General features: G+C 41.0%; 1 protein-coding gene across 21 annotated transcripts in view; it reads left to right on the forward strand.

The window, feature by feature from the left end:
• The window catches only part of LIMCH1 (LIM and calponin homology domains 1), a 351668-nt gene that overhangs the window by 159881 nt on the left and 171659 nt on the right, over nt 1-20128 (forward strand). For all 21 annotated transcript variants that reach the window (XM_015471586.3, XM_015471590.3, XM_024993553.2 and 18 more), the window contains exon 3: nt 8849-8918. In XM_015471586.3, the coding sequence (XP_015327072.2) occupies nt 8849-8918 (70 nt within the window). The remainder of the gene's footprint in view (nt 1-8848; nt 8919-20128) is intronic.

Below are 20128 nucleotides of genomic sequence, written 5' to 3' on the forward strand. Positions count from 1 at the left end.
AAAGAATAAAGTGATTTCCCATGAGATTAAGCCTGAACTTTCCAACCCTGTGTTGAAGGTCTAGACTGCATCTCTGCTCTCTCCCAAACTCCAGGATAGTTATTAGACTTGAATTTCTGACTTGAATGACGTATAGAGTAAGCTGAATTTTGCAACCCTTTAAAAATGTTACCTTTAATGTTTATCACAGTCCAGTAAAAAATAAACTGCCCATTGGTGTATTTCCTGACATTAGGATGATCTGATACCCTTTGTTGCAGTATTCTCAGTATTGTGCCTCTTGAAGAGTTACTATACCAGCTGTTGGATGTGTCAGTATGAAACAGAACCTCTCTGTCCCACAGTTGGGATTTGAGTTTGTTTTTTTTTTTAAATTTCAGATATACACAGATTTCTTCAGTTTGTATTTTATAACCATTAACCCATCATTGAGAGGCTATCATAAGCTGGATATAGTGTTACAAAGAGTTATAAAAACACATCCTGTGGTTGTATCTTGAATCAGAACATTTGCATCATTCCTGGATGTCTCAGCAGTGTTTCTTTAAGGAATATAGTCTTTAATCTTTTAAGAACTGGATTCCACAGAATGTGTGCTGAATGTCTTTAATTCACCTTCTCAAGAACTCAAGATGGCCAAGCATTAGGTAGCGTGACAGTGAACCACGTATGTGCCTCGTTCGGGTTTTCCTGTAGGTTTTAAATCTCTTAGCGAGCACACCCCATGAGGGAAAGACCTGGGGTCTTTGCGTCCCCGTGCTCAGCTCCAGGGTGGGACATCATGCACGCCCAATAAATATTTGTTGAGTCTGTGAAAGAACACGTGAGCAGCCTTACTTGAAATAGGTCACAGTGTGTTTTAGATTTAGAATGTAAGAGTTTAGTAGACACCGATTCATTCCTTTCATATAAGAAACACATGTATTTTTGCTTACCTTCAATGGAGAAGGACATGGCAACCCACTCCAGTACCCTTGCCTGGAAAATCCCATGAACGGAGGAGCCTGGAAGGCTGCAGTCCATGGGGTCGCAAAGAGTTGGACACAACTGAGTGACTTCACTTTCCTTTTCCTTTCAATATCATTGCATTTTTTCGTAATTGAGGATTATCCAAGATTAAAACTTTTCTTCCTATTTTTATTTGTTTCTTACCAGATATATATATATATATATATATATATATATATACACATATATATATTAGGCAAGCTGTACACATCTGTTGACTTGATTTCTTTATGTGAGGTTTATGTCCAGAGGTGGCCAGAAAAGAAGTAAAGCTTATTTTAGTCTTTGGCAGCTGGCTTTATGGAAAAGTTGAAACTAGAGTAACTTGCACTTACTTAGCAGAAAGGGACATGCTCAGTATACCAAATGAATGTGAATATGCAAGTTTCCACTTACCAAATTCTAGCAACACATGTTGTCCCTCTGGCTCCTCACCAGTCTTGGATGGAAGGTCAGGTTTTCAAGATCTCCATTTTATTAAGGGGAAAACTGAGACTGTGATCAAGGGACTTTCCAGGAGCTCATAGCTAAATGTATGTTTTACCTGTTAAAACCTAGACAGCTTCCTCCAAATTCATTGCACTTTCCTCAGGATAACACTGCTGAGTGCTGTAAGTCTTTTTATAGTGTTTTATTCATCTATCTGATACTCATGATTTTTAAGAAATAAAAGATTTCTATATACCTATAGTTATAAATTGATTTTAATACTACCTGCATATGGTGATGTTTTAAAAGTACAAATCAGATCATTTCAGTCTTCACCTAAAAAATGTGACATACTTCTAAGTACACTGCACTTAGGAAACATCCAGACAGCTTCAGTTCAGTTCAGTCGCTCAGTCGTGTCCAACTCTTTGCGACCCCATGAATTAATCGCAGCACGCCAGGCCTCCCTGTCCATCACCAACTCCCAGAGTTCACTGAGACTCACGTCCATAGAGTCAGCAATGCCATCCAGCCATCTCATCCTCTGTTGTCCCCTTCTCCTCCTGCCCCCAATCCCTCCCAGCATCAGAGTCTTTTCCAATGAGTCAACTCTTCACATGAGGTGGCCAAGGTACTGGAGTTTCAGCTTTACAGCTTACCTGGGCCTGAATGTTGCTTACACCTTGGCTATCAGGCCCTGTGTTTCTCCTTCCACTCACTCTGCTTGTCACACTGGCTTTGAATATACTAAGCCCGCTCCTGCCTCCAGGCCTTGCTACTTACTGTGCAGTCCACCTAAAACTCTTGTCTGCAGTTCCTCTTTGGCTGTAGGTTTTAACAAGTAAAACATACATTTATCATCCCATTTTCTCCCCAGTGTTACCTCCCCAAGGCAGCCTTCTGATCAGCTGATTTAAATGCTACCTGCATGGGTTACTCCTATGCTTGTCTTCCCAGGGCTTATGTGATCTGAAATTTTCCTCTCATTTATTTACTTGTTTATAATATGTTCTTCCTACTTCCCCCCACACTTCACTTGCTGCAAGAAGAGAAGTTCTAAAGGGCAAATTCTTTTGTCTGTCTGCTCCAGTCCTGCCTTCCCTGGGCCTAGAACAGTGTGCCACACATGGCAAGCACTTGATTAATAATTGCTGCATCAATAAATATCTGAATATTAGTTCATCCTAGTCAGCACCCATATCTCCAGTTTTTTTAATCTTTTTGTTTTTTCCGCCAAATCTCCAGATGTGATTCTTTTTTTTTTTTAATTTTTTTTTTACTGGAAGATAATTGCTTTACAATATTGTGTTGGTTTCTGCCATCAGCATGAATCAGCCGCAGGTATACATATTTCCCTTCCCTCTTGAACCTCCCTCCCGTCTCCCACCCCATCCCACCCCTCTAGGCTGTCACAGAGCACTGGTTTGTGCTCTCTGTGTCATGTACCAAAGCCCCACTGGCCATCTGTTTTACATACGGTGGTGTATATGTTTCCCTCTTTACTCTCTCAGTTCGCCCTCCCTTTGCCCTCCCACGCTGTGTCTGCAAGTCTGTTCTCTGTGTCTGCATCTCCATGGTAGTTGTGGGTACATTTTATGCAGGAGATGTGGAATAATACCAAAGTTTAAATTTTTGTTATATAAAATTATGCCACAGCCCCAGAAATGTCTTTAGATGAGTACGAAGATAATCTGTTACCAGATAGAGAGGGCAGACTGTTCTAGTTGCAGCTTTTGGGGCTCACAGGTGGGAAACTTGTGTGGGACTCCACTGCATGGGGAGTTGCCACAAGTAAATGACCACCTCCTTTTCTCTGCAGTTGCTCCTGAGGATGTTGTATGTACGCGTAAATGAAACTTGGATCCCGTGTGTCTTACACTTGACCATCTCTCGGCAGATACCCCCTTCTTTTTCCCTTGTGTTCCCACCTCGTGTTGATATTCTCCCATTGTATTTAGATAGTGTTTATTGGGGTTTTTGGTTTTTGTTTGTTTTCTCTGAGGGTTTTTTGTGTTTTTTTGGTTTGTTGTTTTTGTTTTGTGCTTTGATAACAAATACCGAAGTTGAACTTTATTGTGGTAGGCTTTGCCCTCTGGCTGCGTGTCTGTGTGCATATCTCTGGGGAAGCCTTCGCACCTGTTTGAGGCTCAGACTTTTCTTCTGTAAAAATGGTGGAGTGAATACATGACCTGTCTCTGCAGAACACGACAGTTGGGGAACAATATATCTCAGATGGTTCATAAATATAAAATATCATCATCATAACTTTAAAGCGTGTTATCAATAAATATTTCCAAAAATGCTTATATTTAATATGTTGGGGGACAACAGTGGTTTTTAATACAATTGCAAGTGAATAATATGCTTGACTCATAGCTGTTTTGCTAAACTTCTCATCTGATTCTAATAAATACAGAAAATGTCCTCAGTTTAATGCAAAATACAAGATAAGCAGGTGACGGGCATTTCTGCAATGTGAATTCAATGTTATCTTTTATTGTTGTGTACTGTAAATTGTGTATGGAACTGGGGCAATGTTTACATGAAAAAAAAAAAAAAAACCCACAGCTGCCTTGATCTTGAAAATATCCCAAATATTTAAGAGCACTATGGCTTTTTATTTTTTAATTTGCTGTGAAACATTTTGATAGACATCACAGTGGAGGTTTTTTGGTCTTTTAATTAAGGTCTGTCATTTTAATGCTGTTTTTTGTTTTTTTTTTTTTTACAACTTCATGTAACAGGAAAGATTTCTGCCAATAAGTGTAATTCTACAAAGGATAAATAAAATATTTAAGACTTTAAAACTCTAAACATGTATAGAAGAGGAGTTGGTGGATCCATCATTACTAAAAATAATACAACTCTTAGATATAGAAGACAAAATGGGTACCTTATTAAACAAGGACTTGTAATTTATGATTTTTTTGGTAGGATATCTGTTATTTTTTTCTACTTTGACTAATTAGGAACACGGGACCTGATACAATGGTACTTTGTTCCATTAGAAAAATTTTAAAGTATTAGAGAAAGTAGTTGATCTAGAATGCTGTGAATGGAATTAGTATAAATAAATACTTACATGCCAAGTGTGGAGAACCATTTATAGAGAGCTTCTTATGCACAAGGCTCTGTGCTAGCTTCTCACATATTCTGTCACATTTAGGCCTCACTGACACCTATGCAACTGCTGCCGTTGTTTCTCTATAGTAGTTGAAGAAACTGGTGTTCGTGGGCTTGCCCATAGTAACACCCCCAGTGAGTGACCAAGCCAGACTTTGGAGTCAGTCAGCTGGACTTCAGGGCCAGGGCTCTCAGCCCCACCCCACTGCTCCGCATCAGTCTGTCCACAGGTATTAAATGGGACACAGGTCCAAACATATTGACAAGGCCTGCTCTCCAGAGTAAATTATTCAGCCTCCAATATACGTTGCTAAGTGGAGAAATAAGGTGGAGAACGGTGCATGTTATATACTACACCTGTCTTTTTAGAAAAATTATAACTGTCTTTATATATTTTCTTTGGAAAGTCTTTAAGGTTACTTCAGAGATTAGCCTGGGGCCCCGTGGGATCCCAGTGACCATGAGACTTAAGTTTGACTGGATATCCCTTGGGTTCCTTTTGAATTGCAGCACTGTTGGTGGTTGGCAACCTTGGGATTTCCCAAAGTGAGACTGAAACCTGGTCCCCTGGTCTGCTTGACAAAGAAGGCAAGGAGAGCCCCCCACAAGAGGCAGGTAGCACCAGACTTGTAGGTGGCAGGGTTAATAAGCAAGGAACTTACATATGATGCTTGCCTTGGGCGGCTGAAAGACGAGGAAAACCTTGCCAGAATCTTGAGTTTATATAGATGCTTTAACTGGGTTCAGTCACGTATTCAGTCCAGGTAGTCTCAATAACACGCTCTTATCTCAAGGCCGAGTGCTGGAAGATGGTTCCCACTGTGGGAATGGTGGGCAGAACATACAGGCCAATGGTGGGGCCAGCTTGGGTTAGCCGACACTCATGTCCAGTCAATGACCTTTTTCAACAACTGCATATGACTACTATTTAAAACTCCATTTTAAAATGACAGTGTTACGAACTGTAAGAAAATTAATATATCTTAAGAATTTTGTACATTTGAAATCTGCTTTTCAGGCATCCTATCTGTATATTTTGAATCACAAGCTATGGGATGTTAGCTCTACCCAAGAGAACGTGTTGATCCAGGGAACTCAGATGCCAGGCCTGACTGTACCACTTAGTCAGGTCATCATTGTCAGGCCTCAGTTTTCTAAACTGAAACATGAGAAGAGTGAACAAGTTGCCTTCCAACTTGAAAAACCAATAGAGCCAGACATCCTGGAATGTGAAGTCAAGTGGGCCTTAGAAAGCATCACTACAGACAAAGCTAGTGGAGGTGATAGAATTCCAGTTGAGCTATTTCAAATCCTGAAAGATGATGCTGTGAAAGTGCTGCATTCAATATGCCAGCAAATTTGGAAAACTCAGCAGTGGCCACAGGACTGGAAAAGGTCAGTTTTCATTCCAATCCCAAAGAAAGGCAATGCCAAAGAATGCTCAAACTCCCACACAATTGCACTCATCTCACACACTAGTAAAGTAATGCTCAAAATTCTCCAAGCAAGGCTTCAGCAATATGTGAACTGTGAACTTCCAGATGTTCAAGCTGGTTTTAGAAAAGGCAGAGGAACCAGAGACCAAATTGCCAACATCCTCTGGATCATGGAAAAAGCAAGAGAGTTCCAGAAAAACATCTATTTCTGCTTTATTGACTATGCCAAAGCCTTTGACTGTGTGGATCACAATCAACTGTGGAAAATTCTGAAATAGATGGGAATACCAGACCACCTGATCTGCCTCTTGAGAAATTTGTATGCAGATCAGGAAGCAACAGTTAGAACTGGACATGGAACAACAGACTGGTTCCAAATAGGAAAAGGAGTACGTCAAGGCTGTATATTGTCACCCTGCTTATTTAACTTCTATGCAGAATACATCATGAGAAATGCTGGACTGGAAGAAACACAAGCTGGAATCAAGATTGCTGGGAGAAATATCAATAACCTCAGATATGCAGATGGCACCACCCTTATGGTGGAAAGTGAAGAGGAACTAAAAAGCCTCTTGTTAAAAGTGAAACAGGAGAGTGAAAAAGTTGGCTTAAAACTCAGCATTCAGAAAACGAAGATCATGGCATCTGGTCCCATCACTGCATGGCAAATAGACGTGGAAACAGTGTCAGATTTTATTTTGGGGGGCTCCAAAATCACTACAGATGGTGACTGCAGCCATGAAATTAAAAGACACTCCTTGGAAGGAAAGTTATGACCAACCTAGATAGCATATTAAAAAACAGAGATATTACTTTGCCAACGAAGGTCTGTCTAGTCAAGGCTATGGTTTTTCCAGTAGTCATGTATGGGTGTGAGAGTTGGACTGTGAAGAAAGCTGAGTGCCGAAGAATTGATGCCTTTGAACTGTGGTGTTGGAGAAGACTCTTGCGAGTCCCTTGGACTGCAAGGAGATCCAACCAGTCCATTCTGAAGGAGATGAGCCCTGGGATTTCTTTGGAAGGAATGATGCTAAAGCTGAAACTCCAGTACTTTGGCCACCTCATGCGAAGAGTTGACTCATTGGACAAGACTCTGATGCTCGGAGGGATTGGGGGCAGGAGGAGAAGGGGACGACAGAGGATGAGATGGCTGGATGGCATCACCGACTCGATGGATATGAGTCTGAGTGAATTCCGGGAGTTGGTGATGGACAGGGAGGCCTAGCGTGCTGCAGTTCATAGGGTCGCAAAGAGTCAGACACGACTGAGCGACTGAACTGAACTGAACTGAACTGACTGAAGCTATAAAATAAAAAACACACTTTTTAAGAAGATTAAATTCATGGTTAAAATTAAGTGCATTCATGAAAGGCGTGCCATCTTGGTTCTCAGTGGGCCAAAAGGCACTACTCTTTTGTGGCTGCTCTGGGCATTGCCTCTTGGTGGCAGCACTTAAGAACTGGGGTGAAAGTTTCCAAGAACAGGCAATTCTTGGTGTAAAACCAGAATATCCTATCATAACCACTGTAGCAACATTTCTCCATCTGTCAATGCATGGCAGTGTCAAGGTCAAACAGAGGCTGAATTCAAGACTAATTATCGGACTCTTTCAAAGCATCTTTTGTTACTGGTTTGTGGAAGTCTATTAAGCATAGGTTCTTCATAATTTACTATAATCTTTGCATGAATGATAACAGAGTTTGGCAAAAATTTTTGGTAAAGGGCCATATAGTAAAAATTGTTTGATTTGTGGGCTCTAGCTTCTCTGTTGTAACCACTCAGCTCTGCTGTCACAGCACAAAAGCAGGAGTAAATAAAACGTAAATGAATGGGCAAGGCTGTGTTCCAGTAAAACTTGTTTACAAAAAAGGGCATTGGGCCAGATTTGGCCCATGATTTATAGTTTGCTTACCCCTGAATTGTAGAAAACAAACCCCTGTCCTAACGTTCTCTTTGCCCTGTGTCCTGAGATAAATTACCTTATTGCCTCTCCTCTGATTCCTGAGTGTAAAAATAAATGCCTCCATTCTACAGTACCATACCTTCATTAATTCCCTTATGAATAACCCTAGTTGGCAAATGCTACAATTCTACCACGTTACCCTGATGCCAACCCTATTTTAGTTTTACAAGTTGCCTTCCTTATTTCTTTTCACTCTGAATTGAAATTTCCTGAAGATAAACAGTTATGGTTGCTTCTCTTGCATTCCTTTGTATTACCATTTTTACATGACTTCAACCTTTACCCCCAAAATGTTTGGGTCACATATCTTTTATACCTAGGGAATTGTGATCAGCGTTGTTTCAGATCTGCAGGATATAATTGGCTAACCTCTTGCTAAACATATTCTTTCCTCTCTTAAGCAAAGCTCACCACATTTAACAAGCCACTCTCTTCAAAGACCAAGAAAGTCTGGAGGAAGTATTAATCTTGGCAAATTATTTGCAAAGATAGATGTTGGTCTCTGAACTCAGTGCATCCCTGGAGAGACCTCTGCCTTAGCCAGGAGATTGGGAAGCAGCCTTGGTGTGTAGCAGTACTGGCTCCCATCCTAGACAATTCCCTCCCAGGCTCAGTCCAGCTCACATCTTTGTCTTTTCCCCTGAATTTCCATCCTTTCTTTTCTCTCATTATTTCCAAATTCTAAAACTTCACCTGCCATGGACAAACTTGATGTTGGCAAAGTTCTTCACTGGGATGCACAAAGGCTCACAGATTATTGAGATTTACTACATGCTTTAAATTCACTGCTTTTCCTATTCAGCAATTTAGTTGTAGCCCCGGATAAAGGTGATTTGTGTGATCCATCTTGCTTTATGTCTCGCTTAACTTTCTGTCTTTTTCATGACAGGTTGCTGAATGCTATAAAGCCAGGACTTGTTAAAAAGATCAATAGATTGCCTACCCCCATTGCAGGATTGGTGAGTATCCAGAATTGAGATTTATCTTCCAATATTCCTTTGCTCTAACCTAAGGGTCATGACAATGCCATTTATTACAGTTCTTTCCTGCAGTATATATTCCACATGAATGAGAATGCATTGAAGCCATTAAACTGTGAGGTCACTTAAAAATGAAAGATTGCAGTTATGCCTAAATGTCATTTTAATCTTTGTGTTTTTCCCATGAGTGATAAGAATAACGTTCATTCTTAAGGAGTTAAATTTGTTTTGGGGTGAGAAGCTGGTAATTAAGTTGACCTGAGGGGAGGAATGCGATGGTAATTATGGTTTTCTCATTTCAGTTCTCTGCATTCCCCTGGAATGAAGAAGAGAAAGGGTAGTGAGAAAAAGAATTTCATGATGAACAAGCAGCATTTTCATGATAAATTGCTGTTTTCAGTCTTATAAATCTACTTGCGTTTAAGTACCACATTTGTAGACCAACTTTCTAAAGACATAACAGTCACTGAGGTGATTCTATTGTCTGGAGAACTGTTAAGCAAACCCCTGGTTCTTCTGAACCTACCCAGCTAAAACCAGTAAAACTCAAATGTTCACATGTAGTCAGATGCAGGATTCTTCTTCATGCATTGATATGTTTCATAATTCTTGGCAACTAATTTTTATTGCTTAATTGTTGTTACCTTTTGCTAATAAGAAAAAGGTGCAAGGTCAAAAGGACGAACAAACCTTAGCTCTAGAAGCAACACGGTGCATATGTCTGGGCTCACACATGCGCCCTCACACACACACGTGTACGTGTACAGGTACATGTGTGCACAGGAAGCTGAGGGTATGTGTGGCTTAGTAACAGTGCTTCGACTGTTTTCATTGTGGTGCCTTCTGTGCCTGTGGTCTTGCAAAAAACAATTAGAAAAATGTCAAGAATTTAAGCAGGCTCCTACTTAGACTTGATGATTTGCTTCACAGTCATATGACAATGACTAATTGAAATTTGATGCAACAACACCAACAAAATTATGTTCGAGAACTGTGGGGGTCATTAATTAGGTACATGGTTTAAGCAAGTTGAATGAAATGGATTTTTTTAAATTGTAAGAATTGCTATTTCTGCCGGTGCATTTTATTTCCCATTCTGGTTAGTAGTACCTTGGTAATTAGTTATTAAAAATCTTTCTAATTTCATTCATCAGAATCAGGTAGCCAAGTAAGTCAATACATAGATAGTTAAATTTGGAAGAAATGGATTTAAATAATCTAATTAAAAATCTGTATATTATGTATATTAATATTATGCATTAATGTGTACATGTATTAATATATGCCAGAAACAAAGTCCAAATACATATTGCTTATTACAGATCACACATTAATATATTCATTAATGTGTACATGTATTAGTTATTTTAAAACTTTTTATTAAATCCATCTCTTTCAAATGTTAAGGCCATTGCTTTAATGAAGCTGACAGATATCTGTTTGGCCCCAAGCATGTGGCATCTCCAGACCTTGGAAGTCTAATATATAATATTATAGGAGCAAAACTTATAGCAAGAAGTCAAGGAAGGCACCAGTGAAACCCACATGGCTGCAGGAAGCAGCTCTCAGTCCAGAAGCTAAGGAGAGAAGGGTTTTATAAATATGAATTTAAACTGAATCGTAAATAATTGGAGCAAAATTAAGGGTTTGAGACACATGCATTGATGTTTATGTTGGTTTCTTCTAGCAGATCAAGCATTGTTCTCTACCTGTTGCCTCTGCTTTGGAACAGGCAGGCCGTGTGATTCGAGAGAACCAGGGCACCTCTGCTGCTTTACTCCTATTTACACCCCTAACTTGTCCTTCTTCTTTTTTTTCATTTGAATTTCCTTTCCATTTTATCCTTTCCATCATTTCTGTTTTCTTGCTCTTTTCCAAGTAATGGTTTTCCATTTTATCCCATCCTATATCACTTATATTTTCTTGACTGATTTGTTATTGTGAGACTGTGATTTGTAATAAGCAATATGTATTGGGACTTTGTCTGTTTCTGGCACAGAGCACCTAAAACCCTTGGAATTTCCTAAGCCATGAGAACAATGGAAACATCTTTTGTTATAATACTCAGTCTTCTGTCATCAGTTCCTGAAATGGCTCCAGTTCTATAAAGGTGAAGGAGTATCTTGTTCTTTATAACAAGCTCCTTTCAGCCCCACCTGAATGAGGTAACTTTTGGAAAGTCCCAAAGACGGGGGCTGGTTGCCAGGGGAACCAACCTCATGATGAGCGAGTTGGAACTTAAAGTCCCACCCCACTGACTTCCAGAGAGGGGAGAGGGGTTGGAGGTTGGTTGAGTTACCCGTGTCAGTGATTTAATCAGTCTTGCCCATGTAATGAGGCCTCCATAAAAAACCAAAAGCACGTGATTCGGAGAGTTTTCAGATTGGTGAACACATGGAGATCCCAGGAGAGGGGCATACCCAGACGGCATGGAAGCTCTATGTGCCTCCCCACATACCTTGCTCTATGTACTTCTTAATCTAGCTGTTCTGAGTCCTTTATAATATTCTTTGTAATAAATTGATAGGCCTAAGTAAGTGTTTCTTTGTGTTCTTTGAGCCACTTTAGCAAATTAATCAAACCCAAGAAGGAGATCTTGAGAACCTGTGGTTTATAGCTCATTGTTCAGAAGCCCAGCTGACCACCTGGACTTGAGACTGATATCTGAAATGGGGGCAGTCCTTTTTTTATTAATTTTTTTGTGGGGACAGTCTTAATGGGACTGAGCCTTGACCTGGGACATCTGACACTATCCCCAGGTGAAGAGTGTCAGAACTGAGTTAATTGCTTGCTGGTGTTGGAAAAAACACACAGCGGAGTTATCTTTAGTCCAAAAAAAATACTTATTTATGTATAATTAATTACTGCCCATTCACTCATGATTCCTTAATCTACAAATCTGGTCAAGCTCTCTCTTTTTTTTTTTCCCTCTTCTCCAATTACCACCAGATCAACATCTCCAAAAACCAGTGCACAAGTTGGGGTACCAACAAGAAACAGAACTGCTACCCTTCTGTGCCCTTTCCCCATCCTGTTAAGGTTCTTCCAGAGTTTGCTCTTCAGATCTGTCATCTGCTTCCTTTCTACACTGATGTTCCTGTCTGTCTTCGTGACCTCAACTCTTCGTAGCATTGCCCCAAGTCATCACTTCTTACCAGGTTTTTTCTCCTGATCTCCAGGTCTCTTGTTCTGTGTATTGGACAGCTCGGTCTGGATGTCCTACTGAACATCTCACACTGTTCATATTCAAATTAGACTTAAATGACCACTGCTGCCCACCGATGTCAGGAAGGCATCAGAAACATGCAGTTGCCCTCGTTGAGCTATTAAAGAATATGGCAACTTTCTTTTTTTTTTTTTACTTTTTTTTATTATTTTTTTAAAACCATTTATCATTTCTTTATTATTATTATTTTTTACTTTACAATATTGTATTGGTTTTAGAATATGGCAACTGTCTTCAGTCTGTCTACTTGTTTGCATTTCATTGGCCACTCGATAAGGCCTAGAGCAGGTCTTCCTCATCTCTTACCTAGATTATTACCATCAACTCATAGGTCCTCAGATGTTATTCACTGTTATGTATGAAGCCTTTGCTCATGACACTTCTTATGAATATATCTCTCTCTGCTCTTCTTGACTAAATCTTATTTACTTATCAAGAGCCAGTGAAAATCACCTCCTTTGTGAAGCCTTTGGTGTTTATGGTCCATATGATCTCTTTTATAGAATACTGTTAGCATCTCCTGGTTTATGAGAAAATGAGTTAATAGAGACAAAAAAGACAGCTGTATTGAAATATGATCTGGGCAGTAAGATTTTTGAATAACTATTGTTACTAGTTTGCAATTCAAGGTGTGTAAATGATTTAGTATTCATGTTTAAGCACTGTAGCTAGCTTTAAGATCACACAAACAGTAAAAACTGCTGCTGCTGCTAAGTCACTTCAGTCGTGTCCGACTCTGTGTGACCCCACAGACGGCAGCCCACCAGGCTCCCCCGTCCCTGGGATTCTCCAGGCAAGAACACCGGAGTGGGTTGCCATTTCCTTCTCCAATGCATGAAAGTGAAAGTGAAGTCGCTCAGTCGTGTCCAACTCTTCGCGACCCCATGGACTGCAGCCTACCAGGCTCCTCCGTCCATGGGATTTTCCAGGCAAGAGTACTGGAGTGGGGTGCCATTGCCTTCTCCGAGTAAAAACTAAGATGGATCCAAAGCCCATGCTCTTACTTAACCAATGCCTATAATGGGTGCAGGGATAACAGGTGTCCTAGGGATGCACAAAGAAGTCACAGCATCACCCTGAGGAAGTGTTTACCAAAATCTTTAGCCTACATCCAATTCTGAGGAAACAAATCAGACCAGTCCAAATTGAGGGACATTCCATAAAACAACTGGTGTACATTCCTTAACTCTGTCAGTGGCCCGCCCCCCAACTGTTGCAGATGAAAGATGGCTAAGAAGATATGACAGCCAAATGCCATGTCTGATCCTTGATTGAGAATGAGCAACTGTATTAGACATATTGGGACAGTGGGGAAATTTGAGTGCAGATTGAATATTAGATAACAGTGTTTCCCCAATGTTGAATTTCTTTTACATGTTAACTATCTTGTCAAAGACAGTGGTGGATACAGGGGAATATTCTTAATGTTAGATGAACGAAAGCTAGAGTCTTTAGACATGAAATGTCACAACATGTACAACTAATCCTCAAGATGTTCAGCAAAAAGAGGTTTGTGCATATAATGTATCATTTTATATACATATACACATGGAGAGATGGAGGGAAGGGGGAGAGAGGGGGGCAGGAAGCGGGGCAGGGAAGGAGGGAAATGTAAAATTTTGTATCTAGATAAAGGATATGCAGTTGTCATGGTACCCTTCTTGCAGGATTTTGTTAGGCTTGAAAATTTACAACATAAAACATTGGAGATTGAAACATTAATTCTCTTACCTGTTTGGAGAAGGAAAGGGGACTGCAGGTGAGCAGTAGATTTGAAGGTAGCAGAGACGATCTTGGATGTGTAGAGCTGCAACCTTTTGTATGAATATATTCTTCACATGACATTTCTTCCACCCATATTTGTGACACTCGGGAAAGAACAAACAGCATTCCTCAAATGCATCTGCAGACTTCTAGGTTGGTTTGTACTTTGTCAGGGAGTTGACAGGTCACTGACCATCTACCCGTTAATCAGTCCTTAGTAGCAGGGGCCATGGAGATCTAAGAAGTATGGCCAGGGGGATCTCCATGCCTGGAACCCATGCCTGTGTGACTTAATGGCCTGGTGCTGAGAAAAATCCATTAAGATGGCCCAGCTGCTTGACTTGAAGATAAATAGAAAAGTGTGTTTTCACATAGCAATCCCAAATTATAAACATGTGTAGATTTACAAAGGCATGAATAGGTGTATTTTATCCCCTGAGTTGAGCTGTGGTTACAAAGAATTCAGGGGTGAAGGTGTTAAAACAAAGTAGCTGAAAATCATTTCCTGGCAAGAATGCAAAGACCCTGGATCTGGGTCTGTGTTTCTTCTGTAGCGATCGCTGACATGCACGGCCGCATGGTGACTGCCTGCAGATGCTTGCATTCTTTTTTAGGTGTGAGTGACACTGTTAGCTGTTGCCAGAGAGAAAGACCTCAAATTTAGGTCTTTGGCATAGCAACAACTTTTAAAAACGCTGCCCTTTATTTAGCCAGTTTGACAGTATTGTGTAATCAAGCCACATCCTGAAACTCAGTTTAATGGTGGTTAGAGATCATGGTAAATTCTGTTTCATCCAGAAACATCAGACTTTGTGCAGGAGACATATATGTATGAAATCCTTGCTTGCAATAGGAATTTGGACATTAAGTCTTTTCTCACCCGGATTTTAGTTGTAACAGCCAGTGTGTGTGTGTGTGTGTGTGTGTAATTGGAAATAGGTATTTGTGTGTTGTTGGTGTGTGTGTGTGTGTGTGTGTGTAATTGGAAATAGGTATTTGTGTGTTGTTGGTGTATGTGTGTGTGTGTGTGTGTGTAATTGGAAATAGGTATTTGTGTGTTGTTGGTGTGTGTGTATGTAATTGGAAATAGGTATTTGTGTGTTGTTGGTGTGTGTGTGTGTAATTGGAAATAGGTATTTGAGGATTCGCCCTTGGGTGCTGAACCCTCCTAGGGCTGTCATGAAATATTTGCTTGATCTTGCATGTGAATCCAAGAGAAGCAATCGGAGAAGAGAAAGAATTTTACTGCAGGAAGGGCATCTTAGTATATTTGTTTTATAGAGGAACAGGGGTCCATAGAGGGGACGATCACACAACAGTAAAAGCTGAGATGAGTCCGAAGCACAGACCACCTTTCTCCGTGGTTATATTACTCACAAATTCTCCCAGTTGAAAATGGGAGTATTTGTAAATGACACATGTAAATGACAACTATTTTACGTCTTGTGAGAAAGACGGGACAGACAGCAAAGACTCACTTTTTCAGCTCATCTCTTTTTTGGGGTTTCTGCTGTCCAACATCTTCAAAATATCTTTCCAAGTTCTGTTGAAAGGGCTCACTTCACCTGATAAATGCTGGGAATTTGCACTCAGTGAAGCTCAGTAGGTTCTAGCAGGAAGGTAACTGGTAGAATTATCCTACCATTTAGTTACTCTGATCCACTCAAAAATTTATTCTTTAGGAAAAACAGGTATTTTTTCTAATCAAAAGAAAAGATTTCAAATATGCTTAGAGCTGAGTTTTCTCAAATGGATAAAAATGTAAGTTCCCATAAACTTTGTGGACTTTAGGAGGCTTTCATAAGATATCTGCTTTATTTTATGAAAGCGATACCAGAGCAGTTGATGTTTCATTGTTTGAGAGAGATCAGAAAAGGAGGAATGATGAAAAGGCAGTGGCAATTTCCACATTATGAGAAGATTAAAAAAGTATTGTTTTGGACAAAGGTAAACATAGGAAGCTATTTAAAACTGAGTAGTCTGAGTGAAAGGCCTTATTCAAACTTCATGATTTTCAGAAGATGACAATGCAGTAAATTTGAGTCCCAGATGTTTTGAGTGTCTACCTGCCAAGAAGTGGTTTCCTGCAAATCCTGACTGGAGATTAGCCCTTGTCTGTTTCAGTTCATCCTTGTCAATGTCTTATATTTTAGGTTTCAATTTTATAGTTTCATTTAGAAATTCTAGCGTGTTTTCCATCCCTGTAACAGTTTTATTATGGGTCCCCCCAGAAGAAGCTGGCCAGGGTTCTCATCTCTGCCTCTGTTTCTCTTCCGGTCAAATGATTGTCTCAGGCCAGGAAGGAAGCAGAGAAGCAAAGAGGGAGGCCAGGGGTGTGAGTCCCCATAATGATAACCATCATATTAATATATTAAAACCCACCTGTGTACAAAGTGCAAGGTGTATCCTTCTTGATCTTTACAGTTGCCCTGTGATGCAGTTATTGCTATGCCTTAGCTATAATCTCAGGAGACAAGGGTGCTAAGAGGTGGGTTACCAGCTTTCCAATAAAAAAAGAGGTGATATGGAGATTTGGACCCTGATTCATCCAGCTCTAGACTCTGTCTTTTCTACTGTGTTACACTATCTCCATGAGGCCTTACAATAGTCCGCTAAACCTCAGCATTCCTGAATATCTGTTTGGAAGCAACAGTCTCTAAAGAGATCTCATGTTTTCAGAAGACCACCTCTCATCCCTCTCATTTAAGATCTATTAATTTCATCAGACTGAAGCAGTGGCGTGTTTTAAAGAGCCCTGTAAATGTAAAATTTCCACTATCCTATGAAAGCAATTTCCATGTGGCTGCACCTCCAGCATCATAGTCAGTGAAGCACCAGTTCAACAACTGATGTTAACAGGCGATCTTTAGACATCTTTACTGTTGTTGTTCAGTCACTAAGTCGTGTCTGACTCTTTGCAACTCTGTGGACTGCAGCATGCAAGCTTCCCCGTCCTTCATTATCTCCCAGGGTTTCCTCAAATTCATGTCCATTGAGGGTCTTTCCAAAAAATGTCAGTGATTCCGTTCTAACATTCAATAAAACCTGCTAAAATACCCTCCTCTTGCTCTCCTCTCACTGTCTTTCTGTGCGCGCGCGTGCACACACACACACACACACACACCCCTCTCATTCTTGCCAGCACCTCCTACAAATCTTTCCCATACCAACCCCCTGAGGTTGTCCAGACTCACACTCGGCTGGCTCTTGTCTCTCTACTCAACCTTTTCTCTGCCTCTACTACCCTCCGCCTTTTCAGGTGCAAATCAATCCAGCTAGGCTCAGCACCTTTCAATGCCTCCCCAGAATCATGATTCTGATTCAGGACAACAAACGTTCGGGAAGATGCAGATGCAGTTCTCATTCATAGGCAGGCAGAGACCAGAGACTTGGAACACACCCACCCTGTGTGTTTTTCCTAAGGCAGTTGCATGGTGTGATGTGGGGAGGGGTCGGGGGAGGGTGTCTCTGGAGGTGGTCTTGCTCTTCCTTGGGAGCCAAGTGGAAACTGGTGTTTGAGTGATGCTCTGTACATAGGAGGTACATTTCACTGAGGGAAATGAAGAGACCTTGTAAAGAATCTCAGCCAAAATTGAATTTAATGACACACGTTCCTTTATCCTCATCCCTGGCACAGTAAGAGAAACCTCGGTTGTGTTCTCACACCACACACAGAAGGAATGCTCAATTTGCTGCTCTCAGGTTGGATGCCCAAACCAAGCCCAAGCAAGAGTGGTGGTTAGCCTTTTAGTAGCTTTAGACATAAAAAAGTGCAAACTGGAGGGGAAAACAACAATAAAACCCATGCGCTCCTTGGTACACTTGATCCTGCATTCAGTTAAATGGTGGACTGTGAACCTAGGGGGGTTTTCTTTGTTCAATGCCTCCCAAGTCAGCATGGCTTGTATGCTGCCAGGGGTAACAGTTTCCACAGGTACCTTCTAAAAGTATTGATTGTTTCAGGTCCCTTCAGTTCAGTTCAGTTCAGTGGCTCAATTGTGTCCGACTCTTTGTGACCCCATGAACTGCAGCACGCTAGGCCTCCCTGTCCATCCCCAACTCCCGGAGCCTACCCAAACTCATGTCCATTGAATCTGTGATGCCATCCAGCCATCTTATCCCCTGGTGTCCCCTTCTCCTCCTGCCCTCAATCTTTCCCAGCATCAGGGTCTTTTCAAATGAGCCAGCTCTCGGCATCAGGTGGCCAAAGTATTGTAGTTTCAGCTTCAAAATCAGTCCTTCCAATGAACACCCAGGATTGATCTCCTTTAGAATGGACTGGTTGGATCTCCTTGCAGTCCAAGGGGCTCTCAAGAGTCTTCTCCAACACCACAGTTCAAAAGCATCAGTTCTTTGGTGCTCAGCTTGCTTTGTAGTCCTGCTTGGGCTCACACCCATACATGACCACTGGAAAAACCATAGCCTTGACTAAACAGACCTTTGTTGGCAAAGTAATGTCTCTGGTTTTTAATATGCTGTCTAGGTTGGTTATAACTTTCTTTCCAAGGAGTAAGTGTCTTTTAATTTCATGGCTACAGTCACCATCTGCAGTTGATTTTGGAGCCCCCCAAAATAAAGTCAGCCACTGTTTCCGCTGTTTCCCCATCTATTTGCCATGAAGTGATGGGACCAGATATATAATCTTAGTTTTCTGAATGTTGAGCTTTAAGCCAACTTTTTCACCCTCCTCTTTAACTTTCACCAAGAGGCTCTTTAGTTCTTCACTTTCTGCCGTAAAGGTGGTGTCATCTGCATATCTTTTGTTATTGATATTTCTCCCGGCAATCTTGATTCCAGCATGTGCTTCATCCAGCTCAGAGTTTCTCGTGATGTACTCTGAATAGAAGTTAAATAGCAGGGAGACAATATGTAGCCTTGACATACTCCTTTTCCTATTTGGAACCAGTCTGCTGTTCCATGTCCAGTTCTAACTTGCTTCCTGACCTGCATACAGGTTTCTCAGATAACTTGTCAGATAACTTTATAAAAGGGCTTCCCAGGTGCTGCAGTAGTAAAGAATCTGCCTGCAATGCAGGAGATGTGGGTTTGACCCCTGGGCCAGGAAGATCCCCTGGAAAAGACACCCACCCCTGTATTCATGCCTGGAAAATCCCGTGGACGGTGGAGCCTGGCAGGCTACAGTCCACGGGTTACAAAGAGTTGGACACAACTAAGTGACTGAGCATGCACACATACAACCTTCTATAGCTGCCCACTGCATATAAGGAATAAAATTCAAACAGCTCAGAAAGCCATTTATGGCTTTCCCTGAGCTAAAGGAATGTTCTAGGTATATTGCCCCCTACGTATTATCACTCTTAGGAACCAGGATTACAGTTAACTTACTACCTAAACCAAAAGACTTGGCACACAGTGAGTACAGAAATAAAAGTGTATCAGCTGGTAAGAGCCATTCTCCACAGTGAGCTGGACCAGGAGAATGCTGATGGCCACTGGAACAGGCTAGCTTGTGGTTATCTGCTGAGTGCTTGGACCAGTAAGTTAGTCTCCTTTTCCATATTGTTTGAGTACTTGGGAAGACTCAGTAAGAGGTTTTTTTGTTTTTGTTTTTGGTTCTTTCCACTCCTCCTGTGTTTATTATCTGTTTTCTGATTTTCTTATTTGGTGAGTGTATATCAGTTATCCACTGCTGTGAAGAGCCCACCTGCCAATGTAGGAGATATCCACTCCAGTATTCTTGCTTGGAAAATTCCATTGACAGAGGAGCCTGGCGGCCTACAATCCATAGGGTTGCAAAGAGTCAGACATGACTGAAGCCACTTAGCATGCACACACACATGCTGTATAACAAACTACATCTGAATTTAGTGGTCTAGAACTAACACCAAAAAAGATGTCCTTTTCATCATAGGGGACTGGAATGCAAAAGTAAGAAGTCAAGAGATCTCTGGAGTAATAGGCAAGATTGGCCTTGGAGTACAAAATGAAGCAGGGTAAGCTAACAGAGTTTTGTCAAGAGAATGCACTGGTCATAGCAGATACCCTCTTCCAACAACACAAGAGATGATTCTACACATGGACATCACCAAATGGTCAATGCCAAAATCAGATTGATTATATTTTTTGCAGCCAAAGATGGAGAAGCTCTATACAGTCAGCAAAAACAAAACTGGGGGCTGACTGTGGCTCAGATCATGAACTCCTTATTGCCATATTCAGACTTAAATTGAAGAAAGTA

Source organism: Bos taurus, chromosome 6, assembly GCF_002263795.3.
Source record: "Bos taurus isolate L1 Dominette 01449 registration number 42190680 breed Hereford chromosome 6, ARS-UCD2.0, whole genome shotgun sequence".
Taxonomy (NCBI): Eukaryota; Metazoa; Chordata; class Mammalia; order Artiodactyla; family Bovidae; genus Bos; species Bos taurus.